At 34.2% G+C, this 15,375-nt stretch overlaps 2 protein-coding genes across 6 annotated transcripts; both read right to left on the bottom strand.

Moving 5' to 3' along the window:
• Window positions 1-11: 11 nt before the first annotated feature.
• On the bottom strand, window positions 12-3,396 carry LOC112510011 (probable folate-biopterin transporter 7). 2 transcript variants are annotated; one of them, XM_025115260.1, is made up of 3 exons: window positions 2,804-3,396; window positions 844-1,397; window positions 12-750 (listed from the first exon to the last, which is right to left on the bottom strand). In XM_025115260.1, exons 1-3 carry the CDS (start codon window positions 3,126-3,128, stop codon window positions 349-351), a joined length of 1,281 nt encoding a protein of 426 aa, XP_024971028.1. In that variant the 5' UTR covers window positions 3,129-3,396; the 3' UTR covers window positions 12-348. The 2 variants fall into 2 exon arrangements, with proteins under 2 accessions (XP_024971028.1, XP_024971027.1); XM_025115259.1 differs by having other exon boundaries at window positions 12-1,397.
• A 2,445-nt stretch (window positions 3,397-5,841) lies between these two features.
• LOC112508605 (U11/U12 small nuclear ribonucleoprotein 48 kDa protein) lies at window positions 5,842-11,866 on the bottom strand. Of its 4 annotated transcripts, none has more exons than XR_003068786.1 (6): window positions 10,539-11,866; window positions 9,876-9,990; window positions 8,834-8,941; window positions 7,663-8,389; window positions 6,525-7,567; window positions 5,842-6,180 (listed from the first exon to the last, which is right to left on the bottom strand). XR_003068786.1 is itself a non-coding variant. In XM_025113277.1 (4 exons), the coding sequence occupies exons 1-4, from the start codon at window positions 11,864-11,866 to the stop codon at window positions 7,754-7,756; spliced, it is 2,187 nt and encodes a 728-aa protein (XP_024969045.1). In that variant the 3' UTR covers window positions 7,602-7,753. The 4 variants fall into 4 exon arrangements, 1 of the variants encoding a protein (XP_024969045.1); XR_003068788.1 differs by having other exon boundaries at window positions 6,525-7,564; XR_003068787.1 differs by lacking the exon at window positions 6,525-7,567.
• Window positions 11,867-15,375: the final 3,509 nt, after the last annotated feature.

The following is a 15,375-nucleotide window of genomic DNA, read 5'->3' as shown; positions in this document are numbered from 1 at the left end:
GATATTATTAAACAAGATTGAAATAAATGAAATACAAACGAGACCAACGTATCAAAATAAAAACCCTAAAACCACATAATCGTATATAGATATGTATAAAGAACTAGGCCCTAAACGTATGTCTTAGACTAGGTTGACCCTAACCGGTCCCTAGTTAACGCAGGTCGTGTTCCCAACCGGTCTCTAGTAACGCCGGTCTTGTTCCTAACGGGACCTCAGGACTCGCATTTCTTGTGCAAAACATAAATAAGATCTCCTAGTCCTATATATAGATACACCAACTCTGTATGTATATGTTTATATGCAGATGGACCTACTGAGCTATGATCAACCAACAAACCTTCTTTGTTACTTTTCTTTCTTCTGGGTTTTGAGTTTTGGGTATTCCGGGATAACCGAAGACCAGAAAAGAGGCAGAACAGTGCATGCCGCCTGTATTAAGAGCCCTTTCTGGAAACCCGAAAAATCGGTTTCCGTGATTTCGACGTACGAGCCGAGAGCGACCCCAAGGTACCCACTTACAATGAACGCCAATGCGATAGAAGACATGACAAATGCCATTAGAGATCCTTCACAACCCGCTGGGCAGAGCTTTGCCATCAGAACACTGAAAGGTAGAGTCTTGAAGAAATACAAGACCTCAAGAAGCCCAGAAACAACCACAATGTATAGTGAGTCCGGTATCCCCATGGTTCGATAAAAGCCGTTCACGAATAACGCGTCTGATACCATTAGAACAGCCATTGTTCCCTGAATCATGGAGATTAGTTTTCGTGGTGGGATAGACTTCAGGTGTTGGTTATATACAACACCCCATAATAGCATAGCGACTTGACCAAAGACCTTTGAAATCCCTAGAACGGAGGATTCGATCTTTAGATGTTGTGTTTGATAGAAGAACATGGTGCCGGTTAAGGCTGGAATTATGGCGTAAGATGCTGCAAACCAAGAAATTGGTTGATAAATCTCGGGTTTTCGTAGCACCAGTAAAAGCTCGGAAAGCTGCTTTCTGATGCCATGATTGGACGGACTCTTTGGTAAGTCGAGTGATCTCTCACTCACTGAAATCGTAATGAAGAATTGAAGAGTCAGCAGGATTCCAAAGAACGAGAACATTGCGCTTGGCGAAAACTGCGTAATAGATATACCACCTAGAAGGTTCCCCAAGACGCCACCAATTGACGAGGCCACCCACGCATATGATTGAAGATCGGATGACGATGACCCTGAATCGTTGGCGGATTGTTTCCCACATTCTGCAACTACAGCATCGTTTGCAACCTCGACTATCGAAGCACCAAGGTTTCCAAGGAGGAGATAAACAGTGATTGTGAAGAACGACATGCTTGAAGAGGGTAGAGATGCAATGGTAAGCCAGGATACAGCTTGTAACAAAGCTGCAAAACATCAATATCATTATTAGAAACTTCGCCCCCTAGTTGACCAATGGAAAAACAAAAGCAATTATGTTAAAGATGGGTAGAACCCCATCAGATTACTCTCCAAAAGAGTCCGGAAGAAGTTAAAGATGATTCCAACATATAGAGAAGGAAGAGACACTCCAACACGCCCCCTCCAACGGAGGCTAGACAGAGACCGTGCTCCAGAGTATCGAGTCTCTTTTAGAGGAACCTCAACTCTGATACTGATATACCATATTAGGATATGTGGAACCCAATTCGGGTCACTCACAGCTTGTTTGGTCACCTATACATGACTGTTTGATAGTGGTTTGATGATAAAAAGTAGCTTAGGGGTTGTTTGTTTTCCTCTTAATAATTCCATTAAGAGGCAACCTCCGAATCGTTAAGAGGTGAATCTTGTTTGGCAAAAAAAATCTGCCTCTTAATGGTTCTAAAACCCTCTGAATGATTTTGCATCCTGAATCTCCCTTAACCATTAAGAGCCCTAATTTCATTGTACACAATTACCAAACAATTATATTTCATTTTGCATTATATCATGAGAGCCTCTTAATCATTCTGACCACTTAATCATTCTGCACCAAACCATTCAACAATTACCAAACAGCCCTTTATTCAGCTTCTAGGAGGAGCTTTATATAGAAAGCCAAGTTTTTTCCAAACCTGTCCTTCACAGTTAAATAACATGCCCATTCCATCTATGAGAAAACCCTCCCAACAAACAACTTTGTCCTTACAGAACTTAATGGAAAACCAGTCAAACAGCCCCTTAGGTTGCTATTCGAAAGATGAACATTACTTGAAGATCATGCACAATTCCTGGTATACTATTAAACTAAAAGCAAAGGGGATGGATGCATCACACAACAAATCTCTCAGGGTTATAATATTCCTGAATAAAAGACAGGAGATGTTCAGTCTTCTTTCATGTCTAACCTAATTCATTCAAGAAAGTACATATGAAGATTCTGTCATTAATTTATTGATAAACAGTTCCAATTCACCACTTTCTTTTTTATATTCGGAAAAATTCATGCAAACCATGGCTTCTCGAATCCACGACCTTCATGTTGTTCAACCTACCTTTAATTATCCGGTTTACCGCCGAGATCATTGTTCTAAGGTTTAATGTGGTTAGCGGTTTCTTTCAGTAACTTGAAAACGTAACCATTTTTTGATTTGCAAATGGCACAATGAATTGAAATGTGGTTCATTATTTAATCATATACAAATATATGTAAGATGCAGAATCAAAAAGATATATACCAAAAAGAAGAGGAAGAATCGGATTCGGAAGATGCTAAGACGGAAAAAGAAGGAATGTTCAAGTAGGGCAAGCAAGTACGAACATGAAATATATGATAATAAGCTTAAAGTACCTCCGAAGGCGATGTATGGAATGCGATGTTGACCAAAAACATAGAATGAATCAGATAAAAGACCGTAAAAGGGCTTGGCAACCATCGGAAGATTTGCAGAATTCTGAAGGATTTGTAGCGTTGATGGATCCACACGGAGTCCGTCCTTGAGGAAGAAGATCACCGCCATCCACGGGAAGCATCGAAATCCCTGCATCAAAAACCCTATCCCTAACAACATTTCCCTTCGTCCTCCTCCTTTTGTTCGTCCTCGTTCTTTATACCTGATACTATCATTACTTGTTTTTGTGAATTTTTCGAGTTTGTTTCTCGAAGAAGATTCCATATCCACTGTTCCTCGGCCGCCGACGACCACCGGAGAATTGCCCTCCTCCTCCTTCCTGTTTGATCTCTGTCGTCGGAAAAGAAAAAGGCTTACAAGACACTCAAAGGAAAAATGCCATAAAGAGGATCCCGACTGTCGCAGAGACAAAAGATTATGAATAATTGCATAAAAGACCCTGAGGTTTTAATGTATTACAGAAACAGTCCCTGTATATCCATTAAAAAAAATTCAGCATCCAACTCATCACGCTCATCTCTTTTATGTCAGAAATAAGCGGTAAATGTATTATTATTATTTTTTATTTTTATATTAAATAAAAAATTAAATTTTTTTAATCTAAAACATGTGTTGGATAAAAAATATGATTTTACAACCATAAGGGTGGTGTTCGACGGATTTGAACTTAGACTCCAAAAGTTAAAAATCTCTCGAAGTTCTAGGTTCGAATCCAAACAGGAATATAAATCCTCTTATGGGCACGGAGGTTCAAATGCGGTGACTCCGAACTACCCACAAAGCAGGTAGTCGTCCTGCGATTAGTTGGTTCACATAGCGGGATGGATATTCAGTTTAATTAAAAAAATGTGATTTTATAAAATACATAAAATAACAACTTATTTTCATAAATTTTCTTATTAATTTGACTATTATTTTTTAGAATAATCAATTTAACTTTTATTTCTTTATTATGTTTATTCTAAAACACTGAGGGTCCGTTTGTTTTGCATGATTGTTTTTTAAGGATTTGGATTTCATAAAGGGATTTAGATTGAAATACATTTGAAATCATTGTTGTGTTGGAATGAAATTGGATTTTCATTATTTATAAGAAAATATATAAATAATTAAATTACATTTATCGATTATTACAAAATAAATGTTTTTAACATTTTTAAAACCTTATTGTATACAATCCCACAAGATTTTGTGAAATCCCGAGCACCCCTTAAGAATTTCAAAATCCGGACATTCTAACAAGCCAAACATGAAATCGTAAATGGATTTGAAATCTAAGGGGTCGTTTATCAAACACTTACTCGATAAGTGCTTATCAGTAAAATTTAACACTATTATTTACTTACCGGGTAAGATTTTAGTCTACTAAAACGACTTTGTATGCAACAATTTACCCGGTAAACGCTTACCGTGGTAAGAGTCGTCGCCCTCACTTACCGGATAAGAATCTTGGTCCTTGTCTCGCTCTTACCGGATAAGATTCTTGATGTTTATCATATTCATCCAATAAGGTAACGGGAAATGGTAAGCATTTATCCAGATAAGTGTTTGATAAACGGTCTCCTAAATCCATTCCATTCCTATAAACCAAAATGAATTTGATGAAATTTCAATCATCATGGATTGAATGGACATTTCATGCCTTTTAATTTGGACATGAATTTCCTTATGAAAATCAAAATAATTTCATAGATAAATTAAATATTGTCAATAATATATAGTTTTATAAGCATTTATAGTTTCAAAATCAAAAAAAAAAATTAATGATATTTATTATTATTTTATTCTAATTTTAGAAGCATATTTTACGATCTAAATATAGAGATATTCCATTCCAATTATCGTCATTAAATATAGAGGTTGAAGTCTTTCCTTACATATTTCATTTCAATAATTGTCATTAAACGAGACTCAATTCAATTCCAATTCGTTAGGTCATTCATGTTTAGTTTGTAACATCGGATTGGATTTCGAAAGATTTGAAATTGAATTACATTTCAATCTCATGTTTGGTTTGAATAATTTCTTATATTTGAAATCTATGGATTTCATGAAAATCCCAGTCATTTACCCCCATTAAGTTCATTAAGTCATAACAAACGATACAATACTTACCTAAGAGTCGTTGGCACGGTTTACTGGTAGTAGAACCCAGCCTCTCACGAAATCAATGGTTCAAATCTCAATAAAGCCGAGGAGTGTGCGACTATTTGTTGTATATAAATATTATTTATACTTAAAAAACAATACAAATACTTGTGCCCATTCTGGACGCAATGATGATCATGCCAGAAACGTAACAAATCGAGCAGCCAAACACACTACAAGATTAGTCTAGTTTGTTTACGGTGAAATATTCTTGTGTGGGACAATACTGTACAAAAACTTGTTGTTCCATGTTTAGTGTGACATTAGAGAGGGGCAGGACACGACTTGAGTATGACGAAAATGGATTTTTTTTTTTTTCTGTCCCACCAAAATAGGTGGAGAAAAAACAGGAAGATGGGATAAGAATGGTAAATTGTCAAAATATTAAAACCCTAAACCCTACCATAATTCTTTTACATCTACCTACCTCACTCTCACCCGTCTAGTCATGTTCAGTTCAGTCTCGTCTAAGTACCAAAAGGATCCTGATGTTGTTTTATGGGATACAATGAACCCTGTAATTATGGTTGCAAGCCATGTGATGGGATTTACATATAGAATAATATTGTAAGAATATGTGGAACACCAAATCACTCTCCAAAAGAGCCCTTGAGGAGAAAAGAGAGGTTCCACCATATACATATATAGAAGAAATGGTCCAAGTCTAACCGATGTGGGACCTAACAAATATTGTGTATATATTTATGGATTCCACATAGAACATACCACCACCACCCTAAGTGATCTAGATTCTAGCCTCATGAGTCTGGCAACAACTAGATCAATATTTGCATGGTCAAAAACCATCCAAAAGGGTGCAAACAAGTTATGCCAAGCAGATTAGAGACAGAATATGTGAAACCCATCAGATTGCTCTCCAAAAGACCCCTTGAGAAAAGAAGAGAGGTTCAAACATATATTGACGAGAATGGTTCAAGTCTAGCCGATGTGAGACTCCAACAATCCCAAATAAATACTAGTAGCTCGAGATAGGTCAGTAAAGAAGAACTAACCAAGCTTTAAATTGCCTGAATCAAGTCTTCTAAATCATCCAACTCCAACAGGTTCAGTGAAAGAAAACATTCAAGAGTTTGTAAAGTCATCTATCTAGCTATCGTATATTATAGTGACCATATTTCTGGCAGTTGAAGCGAAATCTTCTTCAACCCTACAAGAAACAATAGCAATATATGTGAGCAAAATAAGAGCAAATAATATATGTATACATGTTTGTTATGTAAATGTGTGTAGATCATTAATGAATACACATCAAAACACAACTCAAAAATTCAGTTTTTAGATATCAGCTTGCAGAGCAGTAAATGGAAATTGTTTTGACAATTAGATAATGGAAGATCAGTTTTTGAACAAACTATGAAAGGAATTCCGAAGTATAAATAAAGGCGATACTTGATAAACCCAAAATGCAGAACAAATTTATATAAAGGAGAAGAGAAGGATAGACTTGAAGGAGAAACTACACGTAATTTATCCATCAAGGAACCAATGTACCTTTTTTCCATTTTAGTCTCTTTCTAATTTTGTGAATCTTCATCTCCTTTATTCGTAAAAGAGCGAAAATGCACCTCGTGCATCCCCATTATCCTATTCCCATGATTCATGGTCAATTATTTAGGCATATGGTCACGCCACCCCCAAATAAACGCACGCAATACATGGGATTCAGCAAATGGTACAAGCACCACTACTTTCTAGGCTAGCAGATATGAGAATTGCTGCCTTTTGAATCTTTTCAACATCATTGAAACAGAGAGACATTATAAACACAAGATGTATACCAAGTCCGAGTAACTTATAACGGGTGTTAGGTGCTAAAAGGTGTAAAAATCAGGTTCTTTTTTCTCAAAACCTTGTGACCAAAAGAGACTACAACTGCAAGCAACATATATCCAATATTATTTACTTCAATACCTCTAAGTTTGATAACGTCAAGTTGACAACCACCATGTTACCACCAAACTCACCCATTTTTCATTTTCGGAGGACTGGGTAATTCTGCAGAAAGAGAATGTGTGATTATTGACATGTTTTTTTTCTACGTAAAGGAATGGTGATGAATTTGCTGGTAAACTTGGTGGTTGCTAGATTTGCTACACACATACAAACATGATAAATTAATAATAAAATATAAACGCACACACTTTGCTTGGCTGCTGTATTTTGAGCAGTGTAATTTCCTGCTCATGATTGATTTTTAATGCAGTTTTCCAGAATATGGTTCCTCTAATATAAAGGGAAACTTGTCGCCTACATCTTATCAATTAATAAGACTTTGTCATTCAGAAAAGCTAGAGTTGAATGTGCCAACCTAATCAGAATACTGTTAGAAAGTGAATGATAGTTCTGACAGCCGATTTGTTAGTAGAACAAATAGGAAGTAGAAGAAAAAAAACAGATACTCTAGTAAGATAAGGGTATGAATCAAAAGCAAAGAACGTTTGTAATGGGCATCAATAACAACGAATATAGAACAGCAAAGGATACAAGGGTGGATACAGATTTTGATAAACTGCTGAATCCTGGATAACTTCCTACTGCAAGTTTGGTGAGAAAAGTTACAAACTCAAATCAGGCATGCTCATTACAGAATAAAAGGAGAAATAACTAAAGTACATCTTCATGAACGTACCTCCTCTTAGAAGATGAAGCTGCTGTTTACATACCCACTTCATACATGCAACATATGGAAGTTTAGGGTCTAACCAAATTGGTCTATCACACTAGCTGTCAGAGTAGAGATCATCCTCATCCATGCCATGAGATTTAGAAGGATCATATCTGTCCTCGAATTCATTGCGTACAAGGGGGGATGACCTCTTGTCCTTGTGCTTGCTCCTTTGGCAACTTTCACTCGAATCCATATTCTCATGAACTTGATCCCTTCGACGACTAGCCTGGTCATGTGACCTGCTGTGACCTCTATCAGGGCTTGAAGGATAGTATTTTCTGGAGCGTTTCTGCTCATCTCGTTGCCCATGATCATGAGAGCGACTAGAACTTCTATGCCCATCGGCATTCTTGGAGATGTATTCTCTCCCATGTCTGCTCTCATCAATAGTATAATATTCTTGGTGCTGTCTGACATGTCGTTGTTTGTTACTTTTTTCTTTACTCTCATCCTCGGAAGTTGCAGATCTCATACTGATATCAGAAACTGATTCTTTCCAATGACTTTGTGGAACCACTTTGTTCGCGTTAGATGAGATAGGAACAGCTATCCTCACCTCATTATCTACTTGCTTATCGCTCATGGAAGAATGCTCCAACGTAAGGTTTGTGGCATCTACAGGAGGTTGACCAACCATGTTTGCATGCTTGATTTCCTCCATGTATTCGTCTATTATACCCCTCATGACCTTTGAATAGAAAGAGAAACATAAAACAATATCAGAGCGCATTAAGTTTAGGCACCATGAAACAAAAAAAAAAAACTATTTCCTATAGTAGTAGAGAACATAGATGAAATTTTGAAAATATGCATTCTAACAATATCAATCCAAAACTCAGGATGAACAGAATACTGCTAAGAAGTTAGATGGCTGCACAATCCCATCACCAAAAACAGACATTATAATTCCATAAAAGCTCAGGAAATCTAAGCTCCTAAACTTGACATGCATAATCCTAATGGGCAACTGGAGACTAAATTGAAGACTTGAAATGATATGCTAAATTTCCAATCAGCAATTGCAGAACACAAACATCTCATGTTAGGCGATGTCAACCTTAAAAGGAGAATATGTTGAACAACAAGGACAGACAATTAAACAAGACTATGTGCTAAAGAGGTAGTTTCTCACCTGTGTTGTGCTTCTTTTCATTTTCTTGCCACGATATGACATTCTTCGCCTTTTGTAATCCCTTTCTTCAGCCAACAATTCCTCTCGTGATTTATTTTTATTTGCATCCTATAAACCAAAATATATTGAGACAAAAGTAAACAAAATAAAGAACAATCACACTTCTACCAAAAGAAAAGTAACTAAACAAGATTTATATCAACTTAAGATGAACAGGCCACTTGCTTGTAGGAAAAATTTAGAAAGACGTGGTTACAAAGTCTTTGTAATGCCTAGTGGTATATCTATACAGAAATAAGCAAAACCAGTCATGACTGCATAATTTTTAGCTTCACATCTGATGCGGCATGATTTTCTAAAAAACGGAGCATGCTTTTCTTGAGTTGAAGAAATCTAGCATTTTAAACTTAACCAGTTATAAACATTTGTGATAGATCAACTTTTTACAAATTGAAGTAACTAAACGAGAACCTTAATTGCTCCACACTGATAATACATACACCTCTCAGTCCCGCATAAGTTCAAACTGCATGCAGTCCATAAATAGCACCAAGTAAAAACATTTTGATTAAAAAAAACAGTTTTGACATTTCAAAAAATAGAAGTAAAACAAGTATATAAACAGGTCACTATGTCTCTGACTTCATGAAGAAACTACACCAGGGAGTCAAATAGGCTAATGTTGTTTGTTATATTCCTTTTCAACTTCATATGAACAACGTTTCTTTTATCTCGTCCAGTAAGAAAGCCTAGAAAATTATAGATCAGATATTCAACTAATCTGGGGATCTCCTCTCTCTTCCTCTCTAGCTCTCCCAAGAAGCATGTTTGCATCAATCACCAATACTCGAGAATAAATGCATATACTGCATATAGATTTTATGATGCATATATAGCATGGTTGTTTTAGAGAAATAGCATGGTTGTTTTAGAGAAATAGCATCGTTGTTTTAGAGAAACAGCATGGTACACATACTTCCTCCTCAACAAGCACAATCACAACTCTAGGTCATTGATAACAGAGTCATGCAGCTGAGTCTACCTGGTTACCTCCCCGCTGCCAGAGCACCCCATCGTGTTCAATTATAGGTCTATAATCTGTACGCTTTTTACGCTCCTCCTCTGCCTTTTTTGATATATATTGATGCTCTTGCACTCTGCAATAAAGTTATCTTGATCAGATGTTTTTCTCACATAATGCAAAAGAAGAACTTCAGTAACTTCATATGATCGGAAAAATAGTGCTACACAAATAGAATTGAATGGCATAGTTACAACTGGCTTCAATAAGGGAATATAACTTAAGAAGTTGTCATTTTATTTACTCCCATAAACTTCCATGCATGAATCTTTTCATGTGACCATGATTAAATTGTCAAAAAAACACTTCCAAGCTAGCTTTACATTGATTAAGAATCAAATCATTTGCTTACATTACATCACCTATGCAACTGAGAACTTTTTTTCTAAGTTTTTAGTGACATGAGATCATGTATTCATCTGTTTATCTTCTGGATTTTAAATTGATATAGTGTTTCTCTCATCAGCCCTTAAGTAAGTAACGTTTTGCACCCACATGTTACTCATCACCTCCTATTTAGATAACCATCTTAGATTCAAAACACAAGTCTTCGTCCTCTCATCTAAATCATGTGGAAGTTAAGAAGATACTACGGCAACAAGTGTTTCAAGTAAATGAAAATACCTCTGATAAACTGGAACAGACTGTGAAGCCCGTACGGCTTTGATTCTTGTTTCAATCGAGGAACGTTCACACAATGCAGCAACAGCTGCTGCTACCTGGGAAACAAAAACCATCCCCATTGTTCTTCCATCGTTTTCTTTGCTTCCCTTGAGGGGGACAGCTTTACCATATACATCACCTAAACCAGGAGATTCATTAACCCTTTCCTCACCAGAAAGAAACAAAGATCTCGATGAAGCAATCAGTAGGGAATGCTTTAACATGTTAATAGCAAATAACTTCCCATTTGCTTCTCCATACAATATAGCAAGCTGTGAAGCTAACCATGTCAATACTCTAACCAGAACAGGACACTCGAAACAATATTTACCCCCTGTTGGCTCTCCTCTAGAAATTGAAACCATATGCCCAATTGCTTCCCTAGCTATTGCTTTCATACAGAGCCTAAACAGCAAAAGAATGTGATCCCTCATAAACTCATCGATCACAACACCATAAAATGGAGAATTCACCAAGAGCCATTCCAGTAGATACTCCTTTTGAGCCATGTAAGAGCATACAACTGAACGAAGAACACCATAAGAATAAAAATGAGGATAATCATTCCACTGATTAATTTCAGTTCTAACATTCCAGTGTTCAGATGGAAGTAGTTCAACAAGATAACAACTACCAAATAAACCATCAATGATATCGCTCATATCATCATTACTCTCGCCAGTCAAATTTGCACACTCAGCTGATAAAACAACAGGCAACATAAGCATACGACCAGCATTGTTATTATCATGTGGAAATGTAACAACCGCCGGACAATCTCGGTAGAAGAAATTCGAATCAAGAGAGGTATGGTAATCATTTAGAGAAAAGCAGAGGTCAGTGTTCGCATCGTTAGGAAGCGTTTGGGTGAAACAATTGCTTTTCTGATTAACTAAAGAGCTTGCAGATTGAAGGGAGTTAGGGTAGTGAATGGAGTCAAAGAGGGCAAGATCGACGGGTGCAGGAGACGAAGGACATTGGAGGTGGTGGTGGAATAGGGAGCTTGGAGGGATGCGGTGGTTGGAGTTGTAAGGGCAAGTGGCGGTGGCGGTGGCGGTGGAGGCGGTGGTGGGAAAGAGATTTGAAACAGAGTGGATGGTGGTTTTGGAGAGGTTGATAAGGTGTTTTAGGGATGATAGGGTGGTATGGAGATCAGAAGGAGCGGTGGAGGAGTTGTGGTGGTGAGAGTGCGGAAAGACTCTAGAGTTAGGGTTTGGGCCTGGCGGTGGCGGTGGCGGAGGCGGAGGCGGTGGCGGGGGGAGAAAGGTGAACGACGGAGATGAGTCCATTGGATGATTTCAGACCGAACGGAGGAACTTGGAAGGGACAATGAAATGTATTTCAATTGGGAAAAAAAAAATAACAAACAGTCATTTTATTTGTTCGGCAATTATTGAATGGTTTGGTGCAGAATGATTAAGTGGTCAGAATGATTAAGTGGTCAGAATGATTAAGAGATTTTTATAATAATATAAAATAAAATATAATTATTTGATAATTGTGTATAATAAAATTAGGGCTCTTAATAGTTAAGAAAGATGCAGGAAACAAAATTATTCATAGGGTTTTAGAACTATTAAAAGACAGGGTTTTTTTTTTGTCAAACAAAATTCACCTTTTAATGATTCAGATGTTGCTTCTTAATGGAATTGTTTAGAGGTAAACAAAAAACCCTAGTGTTGCCGAATGGTTTGATGCGGAATGATTAAGTGGTCAGAATGATTAAGAGGCTCTCATGATATAATGCAAAATAAAACATAATTGTTTGGTAATTGTTTACAATGAAATTAGAGCGCTAGTAGTTAAAAGAGGTACATGATACAAATTCATTCAAAGAGTTTTAGAACCATTAAGAGGCAGACCATTTTTTTATCAAACAAGATTCATCTCTTAACGATTCAGATGTTATCTCTTAATGAAACTATTAAGAGGTAAACAAACAACCCCGAATCCATTAAGAGATAAATCTAAATCATTAAGAGGTAGATCTTATTTGACAAAAAAAATATTTGTCTTTTAATGATTTTAAAACCCTCTTAACGATTTTGTATCGTGAGTCTCCCTTAACTTTAACGTCCTAATTTCATTGTAAACAATTACTAAAAAATTATATTTCATTTTGCACTGTACCATGAATGTCGTTTAATCATTTTAACCACTTAATCATTTTACACCAAAATCATTGAACAACTGTCAAACAATCCTTAAACTATAAATTTGATGGCCGTGTGTGAAACTAGTAACAAACCCATGTTTAAGAAACCTACATGGTTGATGTGTTTGAGAACATGTACCAAGTCCAAATAAATAAATATATGATATTATGGGTTATTTGGTAGTTAATAAATGGTTTGATGCAGAATGATTAAAATGCTTTCATGAAATAGTGCAAAATTAAATATAATTGTTTGATAATTATTTAAAATGAAAATAGGGCGTTGATTGGTTGAGGGAGATCCATGATACAAAATTATTCAGAGAATTTTAGAACAATATTACAACAATATTCAAATGTGTTTTTTTATATTATGTATCAAATAAAACGATGAAATTTTAAACTTATGCTTGACAATTTGTTGATAAGTTACTTGTTGTCTGATAAATTAGTTGTAGACTGATAAATTAGAAGTATAATATTAAAGTTAGATGTAATGAATTTCCCATTTCATAATTAAAATAAAAATGTTGAGCTTTACTTTGTATAGTATTATTTATTATTACGTTATATTTTGATCAATATTTATGTAGAGCAAATTGCATGAAAAAGTAACGTATTTTAATTTGATTTCTAGTTTGGGAACGTACTTTCAAAATTTTCATTTTGGTACATAAGATGTAAAGTTTTAAATATTTAAATATCTGGGTAACCGGTTGAAACATTAACCAATTATCATGTTAATGTGGCGACTGATGTGATATCCCCAACTCAATATTATTTGTTGACGTAGTTAGTGACATGGATTTTTTTTTAATTTAAAATTATTCTTCAACCGGTTACCCGGGTATTTAAATATTTAAAATTTTACATCTTGAATACAAAAATAGAAGTTTTAAACATACGTCATCCAAAATAAGAATAAAGTTAAGGTACGTTACTTTTTCAAACAATTTACACATCTATATACTGTTGCACTTTTTTTTTTATTACAACATACTCATAATTTCTTTTATGATTTATGTTACATCAAGAAAAAAAAACCTTAGTAATTACATTAAAATTATTATAAAGGTGATTAGAGCATTTTTAACGGATTTTTTAAAATAGATAAAATAGAAATTTTATTCCTTATTCTGCTCCAATATATTTTCAATATTGTTATATATACTATATTATAAAGCATTTATCAAAAACTCTTAAAAACCATTTTTTATGCACGAAGTACTGTTTATTGATGCATATTACTTAAAATTTAAGATTACAAGTAAATTGTAAAGCTCCATATTTGAATTCATGTAACTAGCTGCAGATAAACATAATCAAATATTGGATAAACATTATATTTTAAATATAAAAAATCTAAAATATAATTAGGATAATCATTGATATATAACAAAATACTTAGTTATTATCTATATAAAAATTATATTATTAAACCTAAATTAAATTTCTTTGTTAGTAAATCTAAATTAAATTATAATTAAAAAAATTGAATTAAGAAAATTACACCGAAACACAAGAACTTTTAAAAATATTAATCTGATACTGGTATCGATATAATTTTTTTTCAAAATTTTATAGTATTTTCAAATTTATATTTTATTCGAAAATAAAAACATTATCGTTTTTTCAAAATCACATAAACTTGTATTATATTGACATAAAAAAGAATAAAACAAAACACTGAAATCAAGATGTGTCTCGTTGCATTGCACGAGTACCTTTCTATTATAAAACAAATAAAACTCCAACTTTAAGGAATTCTATAAAATTTAATATTGATGAAAGAGAACTGATTTTTTTTTAATTATTTCCACCAATGAAATTGAATGTATTTTTATTTTATATATTTTTTTCAATAATATTATATAGCAACATAATTAATGTTAAAATATTTAAATCAAAATATAATTTTTTTTAGAGATTTAATTTTTTATTCTTAATTTTAAATAAATTATTAAAATCTGTTGAGATGATCTTAGAAAATTATAGAAAAAAAAAACACACACACACACATATATATATATATATATATAATACATAACACTTTAGGAATTGGTTTAAAATTTACGATAGGAGACCGTCAAATAGTTGACATGGTACTCGTTCACGAAAGTATCTCAGTAGATTCTCTATAATTTATCTAAAATTAAAATATATATTTTATTTTTTATTAATATAGTTTTTTTATTGGTGTTAACATAATAAAAATATATCTCTTTTTTTATGGTTAGAGCATCTACAAAAGATTATCTGAAATGGAGAAAGTAATGATAGAATTTTGGGCAATGTTTCTGCTCTAATAAATTCTCAAAAAGGGAGAAAATACGAGAGCATCTTCAACAACTATGTTATTTTATAAATTCAAAAGATATGGAAAAATTTTACTCGAACAACTATGCTAAATTATCATCTCAAATAAAGAGAAAGTACAGTATAGTTGTTGGAGGTACTACGGGAGAGAGAGAGTCTGTATGAAATTTTTTAAATTTGGAGAACTTTAAAAAATTGATTACCATAACAGATAAATATTTTATTACTGTTATATTTTCACCAATAAAATCTTGAAATTAAATATTAGAAAAAATAATATTTTATTAAATATATAAAATATTTTAATAATATAATTAATGTTATAAT

Source organism: Cynara cardunculus (assembly GCF_001531365.2).
Source record: "Cynara cardunculus var. scolymus isolate 2C chromosome LG 3, CcrdV1, whole genome shotgun sequence".
In the NCBI taxonomy this organism is placed as follows: domain Eukaryota; kingdom Viridiplantae; phylum Streptophyta; class Magnoliopsida; order Asterales; family Asteraceae; genus Cynara; species Cynara cardunculus.
This window is presented reverse-complemented; position numbering and strand designations above follow the sequence as displayed.

Bases quoted from the DNA above. Each gene is read 5' to 3' on its own strand.
- LOC112510011 (XM_025115259.1), bottom strand. From the start codon at position 3,128: ATGGAATCTTCTTCGAGAAACAAACTCGAAAAATTCACAAAAACAAGT. The intron at 1,398-2,803 runs GTACTTTAAGCT...GATGTTTTGCAG, and splicing joins TCCATACATCGCCTTCGGAG to CTTTGTTACAAGCTGTATCC.
- LOC112508605 (XM_025113277.1), bottom strand. From the start codon at position 11,866: ATGGACTCATCTCCGTCGTTCACCTTTCTCCCCCCGCCACCGCCTCCG. The intron at 8,942-9,875 runs GTAGACTCAGCT...TTTGGTTTATAG, and splicing joins GGCAGCGGGGAGGTAACCAG to GATGCAAATAAAAATAAATC. The intron at 8,390-8,833 runs GTGAGAAACTAC...TTCTATTCAAAG, and splicing joins TGAAAAGAAGCACAACACAG to GTCATGAGGGGTATAATAGA.